The following is a 27,500-nucleotide window of genomic DNA, read 5'->3' on the forward strand; positions in this document are numbered from 1 at the left end:
TTTCATCATTCATCATATCATTAATTTCATCATTCATCATTTATTATTTATTTCATCATTCATTTCATATTTCATCATTCATTTAATCATTCATTTCATCATTCTTCATTCATTTCATCATTCATCTTTCATTTCATCATTCATTTATTCATTTCATCATTCAAGAGGGTGGGCACGGATGACAGGTTGAGAGTCACTGAGGGGAGCGGAAAGAAGCGAGAGGAGACAGAGGGCAGAGGGACTGAGAAGAGGTGAGCTGAGTAGCTGGAGAGCGCAGTTAAAAGTGATGGAAACAGAAGGTAGGAGAGCCCTGCTCAAAGGAGCGAACAATCTAAAGGGAGGGGAAGACAGACAGACACATGGATGAGACGGAGAGATGGGAGGAAGGGGGAGAAGGGATGAGAAAGAGAGGTAACCGACCGATGGGAGTTTAGGCATGAGACTGGAAGGCTTTAAGGAAAAGGTGGGTTTTTAAGTTCGTTTGAAAGTGGACAGATTAGGGGAAGTTCTGATGGAGCGGGGGAGCTTGTTCCAAAGGAGGGGAGCGGCGCGGGAGAAGTCTTGGATACATGCGTGAGGAGGTAATCAGAGGGGAAGAGAGACGACGATCGTTGGACGATCACAGTGAGCGGGAGGGAGTGTGAATAGAGATAAGGTTAGAGATGTAGGGAGCAGTGGAGTTGGCGAGGGCCTTGTAAGTCAGAGTGAGGAGCTTGAAAAGGATTCTGTAGGGGAAGGGGAGCCAGTGAAGGGCTTGGTAGAGTGGGGATACAGAGGTGGAACGGCGAGAGAGGAAAATAAGCCTAGCAGCAGCGTTAAGTACAGATCTAAGGGGTGCGAGATGAGAGAGGGGGAGGCCGATAAGGAGAAGGTTGCAGTAGTCCAAGCGGGAGATAATCAGTGAGTGGACGAGAGATTTGGTGGCATCCTGGGAGAGGAAGGGCCGAATGCAGGCAATGTTGCAAAGCTGGAAACGGCAGGATTTGGCGAGAGAGTGAATGTGAGGGGCAAAGGAGAGAGAGGAGTCGAGGATGACACCTAGGCAGCAGAGTTGGGGAACAGGGGAGATAGATGAGTTGTCAACAGTAAAGGAGAGGTCAGAGGGGAAGGAGGTACGAGAGGGAGGAAAGACAATGAGTTGTTTTAGCAAGATTGAGTTTAAGAAATCTAGAGGACATCCAGGAGGAGATGGCAGAGAGGCATGCGGATACCCTGGAAAGAAGGGAGGGAGAGAGATCAGGAGAGGAAAGGTAGAGTTGAGTGTCATCAGGATAAAGGTGGTACTTGAGGCCGAAGGAGCTGATGAGTGCACCCAGAGAAGAGGTGTATAGTGAGAATAGTAAGGGTCCAAGGACAGAGCCCTGAGGGCCCCCTACTGGAAGGGAGGAAGAAGGGGAGAGAGAATCAGAGGTGGAAACAGAGAAGGAACGGTCGGCAAGGTAAGAGGTGAACCAGGAGAGGACGGTACTGGAGAGGCCAATGGACTGAAGGGTGTGAAGCAGGAGGGGGTGGTCAACGGTGTCAAAGGCCGCTGAGAGGTCGAGGAGAATCAGGAGGGAGTAGTGGCCCATGGCTTTAGCCGAGAGGAGATCGTTCGTAACTTGAGCCAGGGCAGTTTCAGTAGAATGGAGGGGGCGGAAGCCTGATTGGAGAGGGTCAAGGAGGGAGTGTTCAGAGAGGTAGGTGGAGAGACGGTTGCAGACAAGTCTCTCGAGTATTTTGGAGGCAAATGGGAGAAGGGAAATAGGGCGGTAATTAGAGAGTGAGGTGGGGTCAAGATTGGGTTTCTTGAGAATGGGTGAGACGAGAGCATGTTTAAAGGCGGAGGGGAAGATGCCGGTGGAGAGGGACAGATTAAAGAGGTGAGCGAGGTGGGAGCAGGTGGAGGTGGGAAGGGAGCGAAGAAGGTGAGAAGGGATGGGGTCCTGGGGGCAGGTAGAAGGGGGGAAGAAGAAATGAGAGAGTGGACTTCCTCACCCGAGGTGGGGCGGAAGGAGAAAAGGAGTTGGTGGCTGGGGGGAGAGGGGGGGAGAGTGGAGGGGGGAGGAAGGGCGAGAGGGGGGGTGGCGGAAGAGTGGGTGGAGGAGGAGATTTCAAGTCTGATGGCCGCGATTTCAGAAGAGAAAAAAGAGGTGAAGTCAGTGGCAGATAAGGAAGAAGGGAGGGGGGAGGTGGGGGAGACAGGAGAGTGTTAAAGGTAGCGAAGAGGCGGCGGGGGTTGGAGGACTGGGAGATGAGGGATTTAAAGAAGCATTGCTTAGCGAGCGAGAGGGCAGAGCTGTAGGAGAGGATAAACTTGAAGTGGAGGAAATCAGCCAGAGAGCGAGATTTTCTCCAGTGGCGTTCGGCAGTACGAGAGCATTTTTGGAGGAAACGGGTAAGTTTGGAGTGCCAGGGTTGGGAATTGGAACAGCGAAGGTGGATGGGCTGGGCAGGGGCAACCGCATCAAGGGCAGAGGAGAGGGTTTGGTTATAGAGGGAGGCCGTCTGATTAGGGCAGGACAGGGTGAAAAGGGGAGAGAGGAGAGTTTCGAGAGAAGAGGATAGAATAGCAGGATCAAGGGTGTCGAGATCGCGCCTGGACCGGGTAGATTTGGGTGGGGGGAGGGGTGCAGGAGTAGAGGAGAGAGAGAATGAGAGGAGATGGTGGTCCGAGAGTGGAAAGGGGGAGATAGAGAAGTCGGACAGACTGCAACGGTGGGAGAAGACAAGGTCAAGGGAGTGACCAAGGCAGTGGGTAGAAGAGGAGGTCCATTGGGAGAGGCCAAGGGAGGAAGAAAGGGCAAGGAGTTTGACGGAAGCAGGGTCGGTGGGGTTGTCAATAGGGATATTGAAGTCGCCGAGGATAATGGAGGGGATGTCAGAGGAGAGGTGGTGTGGGAGCCAGGCAGCAAAGTTGTCAAGGAAAAGGGAGGAGGGCCCAGGGGGGCGGTATATGACAGAGACGCGGAGAGGGATGGGGTAGAAGAGACGGATAGAGTGGACTTCAAAAGAGGAGGAGAGGGAGGGTTCAGGAGGAATGAGTCTGAAAGTACAGGTGGAGGATAGGAGAATGCCCACTCCTCCGCCTGGGCGGTCTCCAGGTCTGGCGGAGTGGGTGAAGGAGAGGCTGCCATAGGAGAGAGCGGCAGCGGAGGCAGTGTCGGAATCGGTGAACCAGGTTTCGGTAATGGCAAGAAGGTTAAGAGAGTTAGATAAGAAGAGGTCATGGATAGAGGGGAGTTTGTTGCGGACGGATCTAGCATTCCAGAGGGCACAGGAGAAAGGGAGGGAGGGGAGAGGGGAGATGGGGATAAGGTTGGCAAGGTTAGCGGTGCGCGGGGAGTGCAGGGACAGGAGCGTGAAGTTGGGCGAGGTGAGAGTATGGGTATGGCAAGTGAACAGGGAGGCATGGTGAGGTGAGGGAGGGGTGGGGGAGGAGTGGAAGAAGTAGGGGGGACCAAAGAATCGTCTGAAGCAGAGGGGCGGGAGAGGAGGACAGGGGGAGTCAGAAGGTAGACAAGAGGAATTGAGATAAGTGAGTTAAATAAAGTAATAGCCAACAATGACAATGGACAGTGGGAGTCAGAAGGTAGACAAGAGGAAATGAGATAAGTGAGTTAAATAAAGTAATAGCCAACAATGACAATGACGGTGGGGAGAGGTGTGGCAAAGAGGCTAGGCAAGGCAAGCCGTGTTAAATGAGACAGAGAGGCGTGAACGGGGAACAAAGAGACAAGAAAGGCCAATAGACGGAGAGCAGAGGAGTACCAAGGGAAAAATAAAATGCTGTAGGAATAGATTAAGAAATGCAAATAGAAATAATTAAATACAGTAAATAAGAGAAGCAAATAGAAATAATTAAATACAGTAAATAAGTAAATAAGAAATGTAAATAGAGATAAATACAGTAAATGCAATAAAAACAGAGAGCGAAAAATAAAAATAAGTACAGTAAATGCAATAAAAATAGAGAGCGAAAAATAAAAATAAAGAATGGAGAAAATAAATATAAAAATATAATAAATAAAGAAATACAAGTGGAAAAAAATAAAAATAAGGCCTACAAAGGAAGCCGAGAACAATAAATACAGTACAATATGGACTAGGGTGAAAACAGGAGAATGAGAATGAGAACAAACCCGGGAGATGAGACAAAGTCACTGGGAGAAAGTCTGTGAAGTCTGAGATGAGACAAAGTCGCTGGAAGAACGTCTGTGATTGCCAGGAGACTTAGAAGCAGGAGCTTCAGGCAGCGGGTGTCCAGAGGAGTGCAGGGCCGATTACCACAGGTCGCTGTAGTCCTCAGGAGGGCCAGAGATCAGGAACGGCAGCGGGCAGCGTGGAAGGTAGGCCAAGGCTGTGGGTGTCCAGGGGAACTTGTCAGGAAGGCTAGGCGGCGGTGACCAGGAGACACAGGCAGCTTAGGCGGCAGGAGACAGCAGACGGATAAGGATAAGCAGGAAGCGGTACCAGAGACGGCGGCGGTGGTCAGAGAGAAGCCACGTGTAGAGGATGGATGGGGAAGACGGCAGGAGACAGCAGGCGAGTCCAGGCAGTGGGAGACAAGAGGCGACCCAGGCGGGTCCGAGTCAGAAGATATATACCCTATATACACATATATATATGTGTATATTGGGTATATATAGAGTGTGTGTGTATATAGGGTATATATGGAATGATATTACTAGAGAGGGGGGTGTCCAGGACGGGAAGGATTAAATATGATTATCATTCATTTCATAATTCATCATTCATTTCATCATGCATCATTTATTTTATCATTCATCATTCATCTTTCATTTAATCATTCATTTCATCATTCATCCTTCATTCCGCCATTCATCATTCATTATTTATTTCATCATTCATTTCATCATTCATCCTTCATTTCATCATTCATCTCATCACTCATCTCACCATTCATCTCATCATTAATCAATCATCATTCATTTCATCATGCATCATTCATTTCATCATTCATAATTTATTTCATCTTTCATCATTCTTCATTCATTTTATCATTCATTATTAATTTCATCATTCATCCTTTATCATTCATTTCATCATTCATTTCATCATTTATCATTGAATTCATCATTCATTATTTCATCTTTCATCATTCTTCATTCATTTCATCATTCAGCATTCATTTCATCATTGATCATTCATTAATTATTTAATCATTCATTTTATCATTCATCCTTCATTTCATCATTCATCCTTCATTTCATATTTTATCCTTCAGTTCATCATTCATTTCATCATTCATGTCATCATTCATTTTATCATTCATTTCATCATTCATTTCATTATTCATTTAATCATTCATTCATTTCATCATTCAATTTATCATTCATTTATTTCATCATTCATCCTTCAACCTTCATTTCATCATTCTTTTATCATTCATCATTCATTTCATAATTCATCATTCATTTCATCATTCATCCTTCATCTTTCATTCCGCCATTCATCATTCATCACATCATTCATTATTTATTTCATCATTCATTTCATCATTCATCTTATCATTAATCAATCATCATCATTCATTTCATCATGCATCATTCATTTCATCATTCATAATTTATTTCATCTTTCATCATTCTTCATTCGTTTTATCATTCATTATTAATTTCATCATTCATCCTTTATCATTCATTTCATCATTCATTTCATCATTTATCATTGAATTCATCATTCATCATTCATTATTTCATCTTTCATCATTCTTCATTCATTTCATCATTGATCATTCATTAATTATTTAACCATTCATTTTATCATTCATCCTTCATTTCATATTTTATCCTTCAGTTCATCATTCATGTCATCATTCATTTTATCATTCATTTCATCATTCATTTCATCATTCATTTCATTATTCATTTAATCATTTATTCATTTCATCATTCATCATTCAATTTATCATTCATTTATTTCATCATTCATTTCATCATTCATCCTTCAACCTTCATTTCATCATTCTTTCATCATTCATTTCATAATTCATCATTTATCATTCTATTCATCATTCATCATTTATCATTCATTTCATCATTGAATTTATCATTCATTTCATCATTCATTTCATCATTCATTATTTATTCCATCATTTATTTCGTCATTCATCTTTCATTATATCATTTATCATTTATTTCCTCATTCATCATATCATTCATTTCATCATTCATTACTCATTTCATCATGCATCATTCATTTAATCATTCATTTTATCATTCATTTCATCACTCATTTCATCATTCATCCTTCATCTTTCATTCCACCATTCATCATTCATTTCATCATTCATAATTTATTTCATCTTTCTTCATTCATTTCATCATTCCATCAACCATTCATCTTTCATTTAATCATTCTTCATTTCATCATTCAGCATTCATTTCATCATTCTTAATTCAGCATTCATTTCATCATTCGTCATTCATTTTATCATTCATTTCATCATTGATCATTCATCAATTATTTCATCATTCATTTTTTCATTCATCCTTCATTTCATCATTCATCCTTCATTTCATATTTTATCCTTCAGTTCATCATTCATTTTATCATTCATCATTCATTCATTTCATCATTTATCATTCAATCATTCATTTCATCATTAATTTCATCATTCATCCTTCATTTCATCATTCATCCTTCATTTCACCTTTCATCCTTCATCATTCATTTCATCATTCTTCATTCATCTTTTATTTCATCATTCATTTAATCAGTCATTCATTTCATCATTCATCATTCAATTCATCATTCATCCTTCAACCTTCATTTCATCAATCTTTTATCATTCATCATTTATTTCATCATTCATCCTTCATTTCATCTTTCATCCTTCATCATTCATTTCATCATTCTTCATTCATCTTTCATTTCATCATTCATTCATTTCATCATTCATTCATTTCATCATTCATTACTCAGTTCATCATTCATTTTATCATTCATCTCATCATTTATCACATAATTCAATCATTCATCATTTATTTCATCATTCATCTTTCATTTAATCATTCATTTTATCATTCATCTTTCATTTAATCATTCATTTTATCATTCATCATTAAATTCATCATTCATTTCATCAGTCATCATTCATTTTATTATTCATCATTCATTTCATCATTCATTTTTTATTTCATCATTCATTTTATTATTCATAATTAAATTCATCATTCATCTCATCATTGATCATTCATTTCATAATTCATTTCATCATTCATCCTTCATTTCATCATTTATTTCATCATTCATCATTCATTATTTATTTCATCATTCATTATATCATTCATCATTCATTCCGCCATTCATCATTCATCCTTCATTCCGCCATTCATTTTATAATTCATTTCATCATGCATTATATATTTCATCATGCATCATTCATTTCATTATTTATTTCATCTTTCATTATTCTTCATTCATTCCATCATTCACCCTTCATCATTCAATTCATCATTCCATCAATCATTCATCTTTCATTTAATCATTCATCTTTCAATTAATAATTCAGCATTCATTCTTAATTCAGCATTCATTTCATCATTCATTTTATCATTCATCATTTATCATTCATTTCATCATTCATCATTGAATTTATCTTTCATTTCATCATTCATCAGTCATTTCATTATTTATCACTCAGTTCATCAGTCATCATTCATTTCATTATTCATTTCATCATTCATCATTGAATTCATCATTCATTTCATAATTCATCATTCATTTCATCATTCATCATTTATCAATTATTTCATCATTGAATTCATCATTCATCACTCAGTTAATCATTCATCACATCATTCAATCATTCATCATTCATTTCATCACTCAGTTCATCATTCATCATTTTATCATTCATTTCATCATTTATCCTTTATCATTCATTTCATCATTCATTCTTCATTCATTTCATCATTCATCATTTATTTCCTCATTCATAATTCATCCTTCATTTCGCCATTCATCATTCCATTTCATCATTCATTTTATCATTCTTCATTCGGCATTCATTTCATCATTCGGCATTCATTTCATCAATCATTTTATCATTCATCATTCATTTCATCATTAATTTTATCATTCATCATTCATTTCATCATTCATCTTTCATTTAATCATTCATTTTATCTTTCATCTTTCAATTAATCATTCATTTCATCAGTCATCATTCATTTTATCATTTATCATTCATTTCATATCATTCATCATTCATTTCATCATTGATCATTCATTTCATCATTCATTTCATCATTCATCCTATCATTCATTTCATCATTCATTTCCTCATTCATCATATCATTCATCCTTCATGATTCATCCTTCATCTTTCATTCCGCCATTCATCATTTATTTCATCATTCATCATTCATTTCATAATTCATCATTCATTTCATAATTTATTTCATCAATCATCATTTATCTCATCATTCATTTCATCATGCATCATTCATTTCATCATGCATCATTCATTATTTATTTCATCTTTCATCATTCACCCTTCATAATTCAATTCATCATTCCATCAATCATTCATCTTTCATTTAATCATTCAGCATTCATTTCAGCATTCATTCTTAATTCAGCATTCATTTCATCATTCTTCATTCGCCATTCATTTCATCATTCGGCATTAATTTCATCATTCATTTCGTCATTCATTTCATCAATCATTTTATCATTCATAATTCATCATTTATCATTCATTTCATCATTCATCATTGAATTTATTATTCATTTCATCATTCATCATTGAATTCATCATTCATCACATCATTTAATCATTCATCATTCATCACTCAGTTCATCATTCATCATTCATTTTATCATTCATCATTCGTTTAGTCATTCATTCTTCTTCATTTATTTCATCATTCATTTAATCATTCATTCATTTCATCATTCATTTCGTCACTCATTTCATCATTCATCCTTCATTTCATCATTAATTTATCATTCATTATATCATTCATCATTCATCTCATAATTCATTTCATCATTCATCTCATAATTCATCATTCATTTCATCATTCATCTCATAATTCATCATTCATTTCATCATTCATTCAATTCATCATTCATAATTCATCATTTATCCTTCATCATTCATAATTTATCATTCATCCTTCATTTCACCATTCATCATTCATTTCATCATTCAGCATTCATTTCATCATTTATTTTATCATTCATCCTTCATTTCATATTTTATCCTTCATGTCATCATTCATTTCATCAATCATTTTATTTCTCATTCAGCTTTCATTTAATCATTCATTTAATCATTCATTCATTTCATCATTCATTTATTTCATCCTTCATTTCATCATTAATTCATCATTCATTATATCATTCATCATGGAATTCATCATTCATCTCCTCATTCATCATATGATTCATCATTCATCCTTCATTTCGCCATTCATCCTTCATTTCGTTATTCATCCTTCATTTCGCCATTCATCCTTCATTTCGCCATTCATTTTATCATTCATCATTCATTTCACCATTCATTTCATCATTCAATTCATCATTTATCATTTAATTCATCATTCATTTCATTTATCATTCATTTTATCATTAATTTTATCATTCATCCTTCATCATTTATCTCATTATTCATTCATTTCATCTTTCATCATTCATTTCACCCTTCATCATTCCATCAATCATTCATTTAATTATTCATTGCATCATTCTTCATTCATTTATTTCAACATTCATTTCATCATTAATTTCATTATTCATATCATCCTTCATTTCATCGTTCGTCATTCATTTCATCATTCTTCATTACATCATTCAGTTCCTCATGCATCATTCATTATTTATTTCATCATGCATCATTCATTTCATTATTCATCATTCATTTCATCCTTCATCATTTATTTCATCCTTCATTTCATCATTCAATTCATCATTTATTTCGTCATTCGTCATCATTCATTTCATCATGCATTATTCATTTCATGATTCATTTCATCATTCATCATTGAATTCATCATTCATTATTTATTTCAGCCTTCATTTCATCCTTCATTTCATCATTCATTTCATCATCCATTTCATATCCTTCATTTCATCATCCTTTTCCTCATTCATCATATCATCATTCATTTAATCATTCATCATTAAATTCATCATTCATTATTGGTCATTCATTTCATCATTCATCACTCCTTTCATCATCCATGTCATCATCCATGTCATCATTCATTTCATCATTCAGGGGAGCAGGGGAAGCAAGCTGCGGCGTTGGCGTTACATGCGTTTACTCAACTTCTTCTATTCATAGGGATACTGTGTATCTTAATAAACATTAGATGGACATTACCAAAGGTTGATAGAATTTAGGATGGATACAAACCATCTTCCCCTCCATTGTTTTTTACTTTGCTTCCGATTTGTTTATTCTCAGTTTTGCCTAGTGTTCTCCTGATTCTCCTGATCTCATCATTGTGATAAATTTACTAGCCATTTCAACTGCATGAGCCAGCAACTCTAGTTATTCAACTCACTTACCAAGCATTCCAATTTGAATTTAAACACTTTTCAATGAGACGGACTGAAAATGTAGAACTCCTCATGCAGTTCAGAAAGCAAATACATTGGGTATCCATACAGAAGCAAGGGGATTGTTAACAAATAAATAAATCTTGGTAAAATGGCACTGCAGGAAACCTACAACTTATTAGTCTGCTATACAATGAGAGTGTATAAGGCTATGGCTCATATTATAATATGCTAGGCACAACATAAGTAAGCCATTGTGTTTGTCTCAAAAGATCACTTTTTTTTTAATGTCAGTAAACAGCCTTAAATGTATCATGAATATTTTTTACTTTACCACCATAATATCTGCAGTATAGATGGAACTTTTATTGCTTTACTCTTCCCTCCCACTGCAATATTATTTTCTTATTAAATCTCACTTTATCTTGAATCATTTAAAGAACTCAACCCAAAGCAACATTTATGCTAAAAACACCATCCCATCCCCACCACTAGCAAAATTTAAATTTTCAACAAATGAATGTTCTATTTGAACAAAAACACATAGTGGATATTGTAGTAGTCCTACATTATGCAGAATATTTTCCCATAGAATCCACCTGTCTACTGACCAATAGGAAAGAAAATATACTTTAACTTAACCTGTTCCATTCAACAATTGCTGTTAAGGGAAGGAAGAAAAGCAGAGTCACTCCCAATTCAGATTTATTTAGAAGAAAATAGATAAACAAAGTCATTGAATGTTTGTGCATATACTTGGCTGAACGCAGTAGGTTACACAAAATCTTAAGACATGCATTTATTTATTTTTTTATTTAAAATTAGTGATTTCATTCTTGTATTTTTAAAAAAATGGAAAGCTAAATCACAGAGGACCATCCAATATTTCATATATGTTTACTACAGTTGCAGCATAAGTAAGAAAATAATTTTTTTTCTAATGATTCAGCTTGAACAGCTCATGAGGATAAAATGTTTCCAGCATTATAAAGATTTACTTTTCCGTGTGCAGGTCTAACAAAGGCTCCCCCCCCCCCCCCCTCTCATGTGTTCCTTTACCATCACGCAGATATTTTGATTATAATCACTATATGTATTCTTAGCTTTTCTCCTGTCTGTTGCAATAAAGAACAGCTTTAGGTTTAAATTCCAACTTTTCCTTCAAACTGATGACCTTAGTAGGATCACATCCTGCTGCCTCCTGTAAGGCTCTTTCTTCTCTCTTTTCTAGAATGCTCTGTTCTTCTACAGTCTGTTGTGGGCTTCCACGGATAAACCTCTCCAGGTGGTATCCTACAGCACCCACCACAAATGCCACTGGAAGAGTGATATATGGAGCGTAGGTCCTTGTGAGAGCCCATAGTATAGGCAACATTTTAAATCAGATATCTGTAATGCTAACCTGATGTGGGGGTACAAATCCAGGTGACAACCTACAGTGATGAAGATAAAGACAATTATTACTTGTAGTTATTAAGCTGTATACATTTAAGTTTGTTTAAACATCAAACACGTTTCCTTTATTCTAAAACTACTCCATAAAATGATCAAAACGCCTTCCTCTGTAACAATCTATCCTCAGATTTGCATACACTAAACACTTTGCTATGTAGCAAAGTGCAAATTTATCCATAAACTGTGATGAAACAATGTTCTCAGCAGCCTAATGATTATAAGTAGCTGAATTCTTCTACAATACGGTTACCCAAAAGTTTTTGAACAAAACCATATCAGGAAGTTCTTGTTTAACTCTGGGAGCCTGATCTGGGCCTTCCACTGAAGGATTTGAATGACAATCTAAAAAAAAAGAAAAAAAAAAAAAGAAGGACAAGCTACCTTATGGTTGTGTTGGAAAAGCTGCCAATTATTTTTAAAAGGTTGACAGTTACAGCCAACACATTGATAACTTAACTTGAAGATTTAAACCCAGGCAACGGCAGGTACTTCAGCCAATATTATATATATATATATATATATATATATATATATATATATATATATATATATATATATATATATATATATATCTATCTATTAAAGCCAATATAAAATATATTTTGTTTTCTACTATATTTAGAAACTGAAACAGAGTGCTTCTAGTAGGCAGTAGAAAAAAAATTCCATTATATATACACACACACACAGACTCTGAGATTAAAAGTGCCGACAGGTACTTCTAACAGCCCAACATATTTTAAAGTTTCTAACTAGTTGTCTGGGGGTACAGTATATCAGTACTCCTTGCAAAGCGCCTTCAGACGTCTCCCATGTCTGAGCACTGAGGCAGTGGAGGGAACAGGATCCAACTCCTAACAATAATGGACATACCCCCGATACAAAACTCTCATAAGTAATATACCGAGAAGCATGGCTTGGGCAGAGAGAAAATTGACAGACTGTTAATCCAGCTATGACCCAAGAAACTGAGCAATAATGAGTCAATAGACAACTTCAAACTTATGCTCAACAGACCACAAAAGGTGAGCAGCATCACTTGACCATGTCAATGTGCGGATTTCAGAAACAAGACTATCTTCAGGCCTCCTTGTGCACAGAGCTCCTCAGACATCGGAATATGAAAATGGTCACAGACGTAACACTAGTAATTAAATTATATCCGAAGCCTCTATCCATAAGAACAGAGCCATTTATATTCATTCTTTGTTACCTCACAAGATCTTTCTATCAACTTCTGATCCATGAGTGATAGATAATGTGTTCTGCAGTACCCAGTGGCCTCCACCTTTTATAAAATGGTGGCACAAATGCTCTTTAACATTTTGACCATTATTGTTTCCTCCCAAGCCTAAAATGATCAAGTATTCTATGCTTTTTATGTATATGATTTTATGGTACATTCATTTTGTGGTTTTAAAGATTGTTTGTTTATGATGTTTCATATGACCATTATACTGCTTAGAAGAAACATGCACAGATTTCATTAGTCCCGGATATTTTGTAGCGACAAGTTATTTGTTGTTCCATTATGAAGTGTATGTATAAAGTTTTTCCCTGTCAACTTCCGTCATCGGAAGTAACAACATGCTAGTCAAGCCTCTATCTCACGGCGGACGAAATTGTGAGACTGTTCCTCCGTTTTTCTGCGCCAAATGTGAGTACAAATAGAAGCATTAGGAGACAGTTAATTTACCTTGAAAAAGACTCTTGTTCGAGTCGAAACGCGTTGACTATCCTAGATGCAAGCAGGTCCGTCATATCAGCTGGATCGTCTTACATCGTTAATCGATTTGTGACATGCGAATATCCTTGTTCAATCTAGTATGAGTTTATACATTACTATTTGTCAGATTGGAGATTTGGTATACTCTTACTTTTATCAGCATTTTTGTCCGTGTGACAGAATTTTATGGAATAAACCTGGTGTTTTTGATAATGCAAAGAGAAAAAGCAATCCCATCTCACTCTAGGATTAGGATTTCCTCATTATTTTTACCTTAGAAAAAAAAATATATTGTTAATTAAATATGAGGGGGTGCTCTCCCAACCAAAAATTATATTCAAAAAGCACAAGTGGTGAAAAAGATCACCTGAGAGGGGTTGGTTACTAAGGCACTCCAGTCCATTAGATTAGTATAAAAACAAAATTTATTAGAGGTCATCTTTAAAATCAAATAACCAGGAATCACTATGGTTGGCGAATTTTAAAATAAAGAAAGTGATAAAGAATGAAAAAAGGTGATAAAAGGTAAATAAGAAAACCCTTCCGGGAGGCCGGTAGTCACATAATTATAGTTGTAAAAATTGGTTTGGTTATTAAATGGGAAAAATATCCATTAGTATGGACACTGTATCACTTTATTCAAAATAGCAAACGTTTATTGATTCCACATATTCATGGATACTCTGGGTCAACTCTCATATTGTTACACTGTGTCCACTCTATGGTAAGAGTAAAAGCAGTCCCTATAATGATATGCGCTATTCAAATTCAGGATTATGGGATCATTGAAGTACCAATATGAAACAAAGATGTTCCTTGATAATGAGGTCTATTAATATGACATTTATTGTGTTGTCAAATGACCTGACACTTATATGTGTAGTACCCTCAAGTCCTATTAGGATTAGGTATGCTGCATAGAAAGAGATAGAAACATTATTGCCACAGGGGGATTTCTGCAAAATAGCGTTTATTAGTGTCAGATTTCCACCAGTACTTAGCACTAAATAGTCTCACTTGTACTAGTGCCAATTTAATAGTCTGGCTAGTGATAGCGTTTGCAAACAGGAAAATCTCTTTCAAAGTACCACCCTGTAATTGGTTTACACCGGTACTGGTAGTCTCACCTATATCAGTGCTATTTCAATAGTCTGGCTAGGTCTCTTTCAAAGCACCACCCTATATTTTGTCTATACTGGTACTGAAACACACAGTAGTCCCCTAGGATTTGATTCCCCTGAAATAGTATTCCAAATATAACGTCTTGATATTTAACAAAAAGGTATCTAATGAGACTGCATTTCTCAAAGAGTGTGGCACGATCGCGGCTAAACTCCGCTAACCGGCTTCACACTTCTGGGTGTGTGACGTCACGCGTCACACATGACCCGACGTACGTTTCGCCGTATCAGGCTTAGTCATGGGAAATTGTTTTTGATAATGCACCAGAATTTGTTTATTATTTCTCTCACTACATGTATTGTGGAATGGATCCTGTGATTGAATCTGGTGGAGACATCCATGGATGATACCTATAATGCTCTACACTATTTAAAGTCCTGTAAGCATACATCTTTTGGGGATCTGATGGTGTTTTAACACAAGATTGTTTTGGTGCAACTTTTATCCATAATCACGAGGTGGTAGAAAGAACTTCTTTATGGGAATTTATTGGACTTTTGATATCTGTGTTATGAAACGTATTGCACCATCATTTTCTCTATTTTTCCTATGAGCCTGGATTCTATGTGTATTGAGAAAGAAGGATAAAGATCACCATCCTGGTTAAAGGATGGTAATATCATGTAATCCAAGAGTAATTTACCATCATATGTGAAAAGGTGTGCGCCAAGTGTACATGTGTGTTTTATATTGTATAATCTGTATTTGTTTGTGGAGGGAGTGGACTCTGCACTACATGTAACAGGCTGCATATTTAGTGAAGTGCTACTTTTATCAATTACTTTTTTAGAATTGTCCCCTCTCAAGCCTAAAATGATCAAGTATTAAAGCATATTAGAAAAGGCATTTGTGCCTAGTATTATTATGGTGCAGTGCCAAGCACAAGGGATTGAACAAACAAAATTACATAACTACAAAAGTCAAAATATACATGGAATACTGTCTGCAAAACTAAATAATTACATTAAGAAAACACTAGTAGACAGGCTACAGTAAAAACTTTTTACTCAGCCGCAGGATAGACACTAAAAGCTGTAACTACATCTACAAATTCAAATCTATTTGTACCAATAGTAAATAAAAAAACTACTGAAAAAAAAAAATTGAGGGAAACACTAATATAGAATATACAGGGTGATTCAAAAGTCGCAGTACACCCTTTTATTTCAAAAACTCTACAGGAAATTGGGAAACCTGAATACTCCAGTAAGGTATGGGTGACGTGGTCTATCTTTTACGGTATGTACCAAACATGGGCGCCATCTTGAAATCGGCCAATCGGCCCAATTCCTGTAGAGTTTTTGAAATAAAAGGGTGTACTGCGACTTTTGAATCACCCTGTACAGCGCTCTAGTACTATATTTCAGGATACCTAAAATACAGAGGGCAGACTCAGATAAAACAGACAAATCTGCACCTCAGGTAAAATAGTAATTTAACTAGTAGAAACGGCCCTGCTCATGAGATCTTACATTCTCTAGGGAAGGGGCAAGCACAAAGAGGGAGAAGCTGAATGGGGGCAAAGGTTAGGGTTCTAGAGGTGGCAGAGTTAGGAGGAGGGCTGATATATTTGAATAAAGAGGTGACTTTTTAGGACACAGTTAAAGCCTCAGAGATATGTGGATAGCCTAATTGGGTGTGGGGGTCCATTCAAAAGCTTGGGAGCAGCGCAGGATAAATCCTGAAGGATGGGAGTTGCAAGGGTAATCAGGGGGGTGGTGAAGCATCAGACTTGGGAGAGGGACTGAATGTGGGGGCGGTGAAGGAGGAGTCAGAATGACACCCAGGCAGGAGTGGGTGGTATTGTCAATGGGGAAAGCAGCGAGACATTAAAGAGAATATGACAGAAAACAAGGCGACACAAGAGGATGGAAGTGTAGAGGTCAGGGAGGAGAGGAAAATGTGTGTGTTGTCAGCATAGAGGGAAGAAGTGCAATAGCGAAATAAGCTTGAGCTGGTGCCTGAAAGCATTCCGAGTGTCCATCTCTGAGAACTTCACAAAAATATAAATTGTCACTTTGGCACTCGATTTGCACTACCAAATTGCTACTAACATTTTGCTTTGGCATGAGTGTAATATCATACGGCTTTTCAAAGACACCTCTGGTCTACAGATGAGGCATTTGCATTGTATTTTTACTTTTGGAGCTCTTATATTACCTAACAGCAGTTCAAAACCTAGTAAGGCGTATGGCAATTATGATTTAATGGGAGTCGTGTTGCCCAATTCCCAGCCACATCCGCTGCTCTATACACAGTAACAGGTGTGGGCAATGAGATTCGTGATCACACTGACGAAGAGACGAAAATGGGTATGTCCTGGGTGTAATATCATAATGCTTTTCAAAGACAAGTGCAAAACTTGGTTCACATTAAATAGGTTTACAAGGAAATTAGTCAGAGCTATAACTAGCAATATTGGGTTTTCTATTTTGTGTTTCAATATCCCTATTTTTATGTGTCCTGGGGAGGTGTCTCTGGAAATGTAGATTATTACTTACTTTCCCATTTTGATTTTGTGTTTCCCTCTGATGTTGCTTTAATGGATACTAATAACTGTACATAAGGCTCTAATTCAGCCGTTTGTGCAAAAAACATCCAAACTTAAAAAAATTTCAGAAGGTAATGATACCAAAAAATAATACAGATATGTTGAATTGATAAACTTTTCCCTGTCCTATTGGTACAACCTTTAGCAATTTAACTGGAAATAAAAGACACTGTTAACAGCTTTGCTAGTAGCAAAGGTTATCCTGGGCTAGGAAGTACTTGGGCACCTCGTAACCCAAGCCATATGCAGCAGGTTTGAAATAAAAATAATAATGGCGCATAACAAGCCACAGTAAATCTTCAATATACTGGCTACTCAATAAAAAGGAATATGACTTGACTAAAACTGGTATCTGGGCATGGGAGTTAAACATGGTATTGGCAAAAGCTTTGTTATTACAACTTAAACAATCATTAAACCAGGGCTATTAGAACAATGTTGGCCAAATCTGTCCAACTTTGCACATATGTATAAGGAAAAAAGTGTCGTTTTAGATACTGGGTGAAAAAGGTATGTTCTTGCCTATGTGGTGGGGCTGCGCTAGATTCATGAATTACACCTTGAATAATAGTTCCGAAACAGTGTCCTTGATACAGAGGTCACAATCTCGGACAAGTCAATGAACCTGCTCTCACACACAGACCTCAACAAGCCACTCAACAGCTGACCACAAAATAAGATGTTTTGCAAGACCACAGTAGAAGTATGAAACACTAAACGGAGAGTCAATGACAGCATATAAACAAAATTTTCTCTCCAAAAACACTTTTCCATAGACATCACAAGCTAAATGATATATGGTGCCTATGTCTGACAGGACAGGAAAAGAAAAAAAAAAACAAAAAAAAACCTGACATGTATAAAGCCATTTCGGAGAGCTTAAACCTCTGCATACTGCCATACACTTCTAGATGGAGCAAGTATTAACTGAAAAGTATTTTTCTTCCCATGTAACTGATGTTCAGTTAAACAGGCTTGACAGTAACCAAGCAAGTTTAACATGCAGATTTAGGTAGTTGTTTGGAACTAAGCCTGCTCAGCCACCATCACGTTTACCCTTTATTAGGTAGAAATACTGTGAGAAAGTCACCAGCACTTTACCAGATGAGATTATCCACCTTAGATTGGAGTCTCCAACCCCCAAAAAAAAACCCTCAAGATAACTACAGTCAACACATGTTAAGAACACTGCAAACTTGCTATAGCTCTGCTGTTGAATACATATTTAGAAAAAAACAAGTTATAATTTGTGTGGGTACTGCGCAGAAAATTTTGAACAGTTACTAAAGCTAATATTTGATGTGCTAAAAAAGGCTCAGTAGAGGGGTTGAAAAAAAATGCCCTAGCAGCATAGGGGTTAAGCAATACTGTGTGTGGAATACATAACTTAGTTTTTTAAAAAAAAAAAAAAAAAAGGGAACGATTACTATACGCACAATTAGGCTATTTATACAAAATGATGTAAGCATCATTTAGCTAACCTGATCTCATTGTATGTTCTTAATACATGGGCCAACAGCAGCCCCTACTTTTTTTTTTTGATGTCTTGGAATAGATCATTTATATAGCGCCAACATATTCTGTAGCACTTTACAATTGGGGACAAACAGTAAAGTAATAAACAAACTGGGTAAAACAGACAAAGAGGTGAGAAGTCCTTGCTCCCAAGCTTACAATCTATGGGACAATGGGAGTTTAATACATAACGTTAAGTCTACAATTTGCATTTCGGTCCAGCCAGACTGCAAAGGTAAAAAGTGATTCGTAAGTTAAATGATCCTGTCACACAGCAATGTCGGGGGGGTTGTTGTCTTGTGTGAATTGTGTAACGAGTAGTAATAGGGTAATCTAGTGAGGTTAAGAGAGTGGTTGAGGAATATTATAAGCTTGACTGAAGAGGTGGGTTTTCAGAAAACGCTTGAAAGTTTGTAGACCAGAGGAGAGTCTTATTGTGCGAGTGAGTGAATTCCATTGAGTGGGTGCAGCCCGAAAAAAGTCCTTTAACCGGGAATGGGAGGATGTAATGAGGGTGGATGAGAGACGCAGCCCTTGTGCAGAACGGAGTTGCCGAGTTGGGAGATATTTTGAGACAAGAGAGAAGATGTAGCTTTGCTGATGGCCTTCTAGGTTAGTAAAAGTATTTTATATTGGATTTGGTAGATAACAGGCAGCCAGTGTAAAGACATACAGAGTAAGTCAGCAGAGAAATAACGATTTGCAAGGGAAAAATCAATCTAGCCGCTGCATGCAAAATAGATTGTAGGGGTTTGAGTCTGTGTTGGGAAAGACCAGTAAGGAGGGAATTGCAATAGTCAATGCAGGAGATGAGTGCATGAATTAAGGTTTTTGCAGTGTCTTGTGTAAGATATGTACGTATTCTGGAAAGGTTTTTTAGATGTACATAACATGATTTAGTTGATATGGGAAACAAAGGATAGTTCTGAGTCAAAGATCACACCTAGGCAAAGAGCTTGAAAGGTGTGGTTTAAAGTCATGTTATCAACAGAGATAGAAATGTCAGGTATGCTCTTGCTGATGGGTGGGAATATTATTAACTATTTTAGAAAGATTTAAGTTCGAGTTGGTGAGAGGACATCCAAGATGGATGAAATCCAAGATTAAAGCACTACATAAACAATGATAATGATGAAATGACAGAAAGACAGTCAGTAACACAGGACAACACAGATGTCGAGAGATCAGGAGAGGATAGATAAATTTGTGCATCATCCGCATAGAGATGATACTGAAATCCAAAGAAGCTTATTAGATTTCCAAGAGAAGCGGTATAGAGAACAGCAGAGAACCTAGCACTGAGCCTTGCTGTACTCCAACTGATAAAGGAAGCGGAGTTGAGGTGGATCCAGAGAAATTAATACTGAATTGGATGAGAACCAGGACAGAGAAGTGTCCTGAAAACCTAGGGATTGCAGTGTTTGTATGAGAAGAGAGTGGTCAATGGTGTCAAATGCAGCAGAGAGATCCAGGAGAATTAGAAGAGAGTAATGGCGTTTAGTTTTAGTAGTGATCAGATCATTGACAACCTTAGTCAATGCAGTTTCTGTGGACTGTTGAGAACGAACGCCAGACTAATGAGGATCCAATAGGTTGTTTGTGGAAAGGAAGCCTAGGAGACAAGTGTAGGCAAGTCTCTCTAGAAGCTTGGAAAGGCAGGGGAGCTGAGACAGTAATTTGAGAGAGTTTGGGTGTCGATTTTGTTTTTTCAGAATAGGAGTAATCACTGCATGCTTGTACAGTGATGGAAAGATGCCAGTAGAGAGCGAGAGATTACAGATCTTAGTTAGAGGTGGAAAGAGCACAGGAGACAGGGATCTACCAATTTGTGAGGGAGTAGGATCAAGAAGACAGGAGGTAGAGTAGGAAGATAAGAGAATAGATACTTTCTATTCATTTGTGGGGGTCAAATGAAGAGAAGGTGTCAGAGGGTGGTGGGAAGGAATTAAGACGATTGCTTGTCAAGGAAGACGATACCATTTCTAGTCTGATTTTATCAATCTTTTCCTTAAAGTAGGAAGCAAGATCATGGGCACTGATAGTAGACGGAGGGTTTGGGGTTGGAGGATTTAGAAGAGATTTAAATGTGTTAAAAAGGCGTTTGGGGTTAGAAGCCTGAGCATAGATGAGAGATTGGAAGCATGTTTGTTTTGCAGTGTCCAGAGCATTTCGATAGTGATAGATAGAAGTATATGTGAAGGTCATTAGAGGTACGAGATTTACACCAGTGACGTTCTGCTTTACGGGAAAGTTTTTGAAGCTTTTTCGTTGCTGTAGTGTGCCACAGCTGACATCAAAGTCAACATGTAGTATGAAGAGTCGCTGGAGCCACTTGATCAAGGGCTGTTGCTAAGGTTTGGTGAAAATGAGGTACTGACATCTCAGGGTAGGAGAATGTAAAGATAGGGGAGAGAAGGTGTTGGAGACAGGTGGAAAATTGTTGAAGATTAACAGAGTCAAGATTTCTGCGAGTATGAGGAGACTTGGCGGAGTTAGAGAGGATAGAACAGTGGGGGTGAGCGAGTAGCTAATAAGATGATGATCTGCGAGGGTGAAGGGTGTGTTAAGATCAATGTAATGGCCATCCTGATGTGTAGATGATTCAATCCACTGGGAGAGGTCAAGTGAGGTTAGAAAAAGTAGTTCGGAAGCAGCTTTGGAAGGTGGGTTATCAATAGGGATGTTGAATTCACCCAGGATGAGGGTGGGGATATCTGAAGATTAGAAATGAGGGAGCCATGCAGAGAAATCCTCAATAAATTTTTGGTATGTTCCAGGGGGGGCGATAGATCACTGCAACACATAGAGAGAATGGATTAAAAATGTGAAGGTGACAATATCCTAGAGTCATTCCCTGAGGGGGAGGGAAGGGGGCTGCCAGAAGGTAACACTGACCCTGAATCAGTCTCTTCAACCCCCCTTCCTCCAGCTCCTGCAATGATAGATGTGTCTGATTACAATATGGTAAACTGTGTTGTGATGCAATCTAACCCTGTCCCTTTAGACTCCCTGTCCTAAGATAAGGGAAGCGGGCAATAGTTTTGTCAATGTTGTACATGATACGGACTTGGGTTAAATGCATGTGCAATCTGTGCTAGCTGTTTTGAAGTCTGATGCATTCAGAATTAACAGGGCATGTCTAGAGGTAATGTGTACTGAAGTAAGGGTAACGTGTGACTGGGTGGGAGGGAGGACAGAGGAAAATTGTGTATCCATCTGTGCTTGAACCAGCATGGCCCAACCCTGTAGTGGGCACAGCTTACCGGAGTTTAACGGGGAGAAGCTCAGCTAGTTCTCCAGAGGTTCTGGTAAAGACAGATGTCAGAGGATCACAGGCAGATTGGGCCCACCTTGAACCTATGTATGCTAAGCCAGGTGAAAAAGAAGAAGGAGTAGAGTCGCAGAATGTGGAGGAACAGCTGAATAGGGAGGTAGTACTAGGGATTAGTATGTACCCGTCTGTACCAAAATGAGTGGGTTCCCCAATATCTGAGTCTAGGGGAAAATGTGCTTTCTCACTTAGACCCCAAGAAGAGACCCAGCTAGGGATAGAGAAGAGATTATTGCGGGAGCTTACCTCCAGACTTTACCCTGTTCCTACAAAGGAAAGTCAAAAACAGGTATTGTGTCACAGGGATTGATTGGGAGGCAGAACATTAAGAGGGCATGTCGTGTGTTGTCCCTGATTTCCCAGAGACCACTGCTGCAGTGCTGGATAACAGTGTGGCCGCATGGAGCTTTCAGGATGGGGGGGGGGGGGGGGGGGAATGCAGGGATCTATGGGTAAAGGGACAGGCTGAATCTATACCCCAATTCACCCCCCTCAACAGGTAGACCCCAATCCCAGACTATTTTTTCTAGACACTGGACCCAATGTGAGAGGTTGCAGCCTGTACCATGGACTGTCCTTTGTGCCAAGACCCTGAGAGGTCTAACAGAAGAAGCCTTGCCTGTGTCTCACAAGAAAAGCGGAAGCTGGGATTGGGATAGGCATGTACAATTGGTCCCTACAGGGTCCATGGAAAGAGTGCAGCGTTGTGGGTGTGGCCATCTTTGTACTGGCTCTCAGACCACAGAAAAGTAAAGTTACCCAGGCGGAATCTGCCCCCCCCCCCCCCCCCCATGTCACTTTACTGTGCAGCATAAGAAAGAGAGCAACATGGTAACAGACAGACTGTCACAATGGAAGCATTGTGTTAGGCGAGTAGGGATAATCACATAGGTAACAATTTCCCTGCCACCCTCTAGAACGGGGAGGTGTCATGTGCAAGCTAATTTCTGGGCATATAAATATGCAAATAAGTGTTTTTTATTTAATTCCTATACATAGCATGACATGGCTCAAAGGAGCTGTTTAAATCAATGTGTTTGATTATGTTAAATTCCCCATAGGGTGCTGGTAGATAAGAGCCTAGATCCATTGTAGCACCTTGTTTAATTTATGGTAGGTCGCAAAAGTGAAATCTAACACACCTCTGGGAAGCCACAGACACGCCGACTGCGAAGACAGGGTTATATGTTAATGGAAAATTCAAGCTGAATAGGGTCATGGGAAAATATCATAATTTTCTCCAATATCATACTTATCAGAGGCATGTGTGGTATGCAGATGAAGGGGAACATATGACCTGTTGTGTGGAGGTAAAATCATGTTTGTAAGCCATTCTGGTAAAAAGTTGGGACCAGGGTATTTAAATCCCGACTAGAGAAGGTTTTTGTCAACAAGGGTTTTATGACTCCAATTTGAATTTACATAGACCTTTCAGTTCGGACATCACAGGTGTTAAAGTGAAATTGTAGGATTATTGATTTCATATCATTCTTATATTAAGCTTTAGAAACTAATATGTTATGCTATAACCTTAAGAGAAATTAGCAGATATTATGTTCAGTTTAAAAGACAAATTATTCAAGGTTGTGAAACTGCATAGCAGTATGTTACCATGAACAGAAACAGACCAAGGACGCGCAGCAAAGCGAAACGTTCTTCACAGAGCAGCACAAGAATATTGGCAGAAAACCTGGAAAGAGATAACGCATAAAGAAGAAAGAATTGTTTGAACTTTGTTGGAAAACTGCAATATATATATAATTGTTGATTGACTTTCTTTCATAATTTACTGTCTTATAATTGGTTGTTCAGCATCTATACCCCCCTAGACTTACATATATAAAAATAGACGCTGAAGCGGTCTCAAATTATATCATACAGGTGTTGAGTACTTTTCTGTTCACTAGTCGACTGAAAATAAAAGGAAGATCTGACTGACATTGAAGGTGATTGGTAGATCGGTGAACCCCGATACCCCAACACAGGCAAGGGGGCTGTGGGCACTCCTGCAGTCTTTAAAACTGTAGTATACCTCTAAGAAATTGTTCGCTTTTGGAAGTCAATCTGATATTGAAGAGTGTCCCACTTTTCCACTTCTCCCAGCACCAGAAATTTGATTATACGCGAGTTATCATATCTGTGTTTTATCCCTTTCATATTATAAGAAATATTGCATTATATTTGTATGTCATGTACTAATTATTTTATCTTAAGCATAGTGGATGTATTTTCCATATTAAATTACCCTTAATAAGTTCAAGTCTCTGTGTTCTTACGAATTCATGCTAAAGTTTAGTCAAAACGCTACATAACTGAAAACCGAGGAGAACATTGTGGTCCATATTAACTCTGATTAAAGTAAATTGTGATAGGTTACTTCTAAGGAAGAACCGAAGGCTTCCTAAATAAGAGCATCAGCGCTTCAGAAAAAACCTTGGTGGTGGCATAGTTGGTACAGCAAAGTTAGTGTGTGCTATAGATAGGGAAGGATTTAATCATTTTATACAAACCCGTTGGTTGTTTTTGATTAACCCTTTGTCACACACACAATACAGGCTCAGGTGAGTGCTGTTCGTGACAAATTGGAATAGATAGCACCTTTTTCACATACAAATTAATTGATTTCTGAGATCTTTGCATAGGGAAAATACAAGGACAATATTTTGTATGAAAGTGAGGGGAGGATACCTTTTATGGGTTTGTGGAATATCTGAAAAGAATTGTCCGACGTTTACTGCAGAATTTGGAGGAGCATCTATACATGTTTTGGTTTTGAATATAAGTTCAGATAAATGGGTAACAGTCACATCTATTTTTCAGAATAGTACAGCATGTAACAAACTTTGAGAAAGGAGCATTTTCATCCACCACCAGCAGTGGCAGGGATTCCATAGAAGCAATAGATATGACTACTAGCAACAAATTGTTTGAGGTACAAGTCCAGGATCTATAAGTATGATTTAAGGATTGGAGAAGGTCCATAAGGAAGAATACATTGCTTAAATTATACTTGCCCACTTCAAAACTCCCAGAGAAGAGGTCAAGTGGCAAGATCAGGGGGAGTGAAAACACACATCATTGAGGCCCCTGGGACAACTACATGAAATTCGGGAGAGTAGGCATGTATGGTCTAAATCCAGAAATAAGGGATAGATATATATATATATATTTTTTTTTTTGTCTGAGAGGCATGTTGGTGTCAGTAGCTGAGGGTGAGTGCCGGCATTGGATTGCTGTTTGGAGAATTTTGGGGTTCCTCCTCAAAAATACCTCTGATGTTCTTCCCTGCTTACATTACTAACATAGCCACAGCCAACAGCCACTCACAGCTGACACACTAGCACACAGATGGAAACTGGGAGTCTTATGGTTAAGCATATGTGAAAACCTGCTATCAACAAACTGCTTGATATGTGAGATCTACTTTGTTGTCTGGTACGCAGATTGCTTATTTATTTTTGCACTTTAAAGGGTGTTCCCTTCTATGTGTCTTTGTGATCTAGGTCCCACACACCCCATAATACATCGATGTCTAAAGGTGTGATACCCTCATTAGGAATATTATCTATAGCAGTGTTATACTATGTTTGTTCTCTTTATATCGCTGTGCTGATTCTTTGGAGATTTGGAGGAATCAGGCCAGAACAGAGGTTATCCCCATCTCCGTTGTGACATTCACTGCTGCTTACCTTACGCATACTATTACCTTTTTCAACCTGTACATCTTGATAATACACTATGAGGCACCCTGCCTGTTTTCTGTTATGGATATATATATTTAATTTTATCTTTATAACAAAAGACAGATGACAAGCAGTATACAGGAAATGGAGTATCTTAAGTAGGGACCCTACTTTGGGGGTTATGCAAAAAACACAGTTTATCTTTAGGAGGTTGCCCCACTATTAGGAACAAGGCAATCACAACGCATACTCTGAAATTAAAAGTAGTACATTTTCCATAAATTCCTTTCAGTGCAAATGGCATGTAGCCTTTGTTGAAAAGAGAATTTTAAGATGCAATCCACTGTAAAAATTAAGTGTGTTTCTATAACATAACACACTTTGGTTACCTGTAAGGCAAATTGAGTTGTTCAGTTTTCTTTAATGTTTTGATTCAAGTTGCTATTAATGATTGACAGATTTAAAGCGTTATGCAATTACCATGACAATGTAGTGGGCAAGAAGGTTTGGAACTTGGGATTGGTCCTCCTGTTCACTCCACTCCTCCCACTCCCTAGTTTTCAGCTGCTTCTAAGAGGAACAGGAAAAAAGAAAAGGAGGTGCTGCATGGTGGTCGTAGTTTATCTATATTGAATGCATATAAACACCTGCTTTTAGCGGTTAACAACAAAGGAAGTTTTATTATGGAAGCATTATGCGTTCATTTTTTTCAATACATTCAATAGTGCGATTACTGTATTTAACTCATTATTCAGCTCCACACCAAATACGCAGTTCTCTAATCAATTCAGTGATTGCTCAACGAAAACTGATGAAATAATAATACATGGCTGCCAACGTGAATCAAATTCCCAAGGTCATTTATCTGCTGGACAGACACACGTATAGTTAAAGCGTCATGTAAGTAAGAAACTGACAGCATGTATCAGCCTTTACAATCAGAATAGAACAAAATTAAGAAAACGTGAACCATTCTGCAGTATAAGTCAAGGTTTTACTTTGTACAACGTGAAACCCGACTTTCCAAACCATATCACTTTCCGCTTACCTGATCAGCCATAGAAGTATGTGTATGAACTTACTTACCTAAATGACGTTGAACACACGATACACACAGCGGCGCTGCGTGTATTCTACTTCCTTGACGTAAAGGGTGAACCAATATAGAGGACTGCCGACTTCTGTTCCCTATTGGCTACTGTGACCATCACTCACGGTGTCATCTAGAACATGCGCTGTCTTTAAGGCCTTTTAAATGCGGACTCTGCCGTCTGCTGGCTATTGCGTGTAACATTACATAATGCATATACATACGTAATACCTATTGTAAATACAACCAATAATTCTCTTATGGGCTGAGAAAGGCGTTAATATGAAAACGGAGCACCTGCGCTAATCTCCATAGGTACTGGATGAAATAGTGTCACTTTAAAAGATTTAAAAGACAATCGGTTTTAGTGCAGGGACTACTGTAAAGACAAAAAGCAGAAATCAATTTAAGTGGGTAAAACTACAATCAAAACGAACAAATTAATCAATTAT

At 38.3% G+C, this 27,500-nt stretch overlaps 1 protein-coding gene across 5 annotated transcripts; it reads right to left on the bottom strand.

Moving 5' to 3' along the window:
• Positions 1 to 11,203: 11,203 nt before the first annotated feature.
• Positions 11,204 to 27,147, bottom strand: SMIM12 (small integral membrane protein 12). 5 transcript variants are annotated; one of them, XM_075193704.1, is made up of 4 exons: positions 27,007 to 27,146; positions 26,439 to 26,528; positions 13,667 to 13,791; positions 11,204 to 11,948 (listed from the first exon to the last, which is right to left on the bottom strand). In XM_075193704.1, the coding sequence occupies exon 4, from the start codon at positions 11,888 to 11,890 to the stop codon at positions 11,615 to 11,617; it is 276 nt and encodes a 91-aa protein (XP_075049805.1). In that variant the 5' UTR covers positions 11,891 to 11,948; positions 13,667 to 13,791; positions 26,439 to 26,528; positions 27,007 to 27,146; the 3' UTR covers positions 11,204 to 11,614. The 5 variants fall into 5 exon arrangements, with proteins under 5 accessions (XP_075049805.1, XP_075049804.1, XP_075049803.1 ...); XM_075193703.1 differs by lacking the exon at positions 13,667 to 13,791 and having other exon boundaries at positions 27,045 to 27,147; XM_075193702.1 differs by lacking the exon at positions 13,667 to 13,791 and having other exon boundaries at positions 27,007 to 27,145.
• Between the last annotated feature and the right edge of the window lie 353 nt (positions 27,148 to 27,500).

This window comes from Mixophyes fleayi (genome assembly GCF_038048845.1).
Source record: "Mixophyes fleayi isolate aMixFle1 chromosome 2 unlocalized genomic scaffold, aMixFle1.hap1 SUPER_2_unloc_3, whole genome shotgun sequence".
NCBI classification, from domain to species: domain Eukaryota; kingdom Metazoa; phylum Chordata; class Amphibia; order Anura; family Limnodynastidae; genus Mixophyes; species Mixophyes fleayi.

Coding starts and splice junctions, on each gene's coding strand:
- SMIM12 (XM_075193706.1), bottom strand. CDS start 11,890: ATGTTGCCTATACTATGGGCTCTCACAAGGACCTACGCTCCATATATC.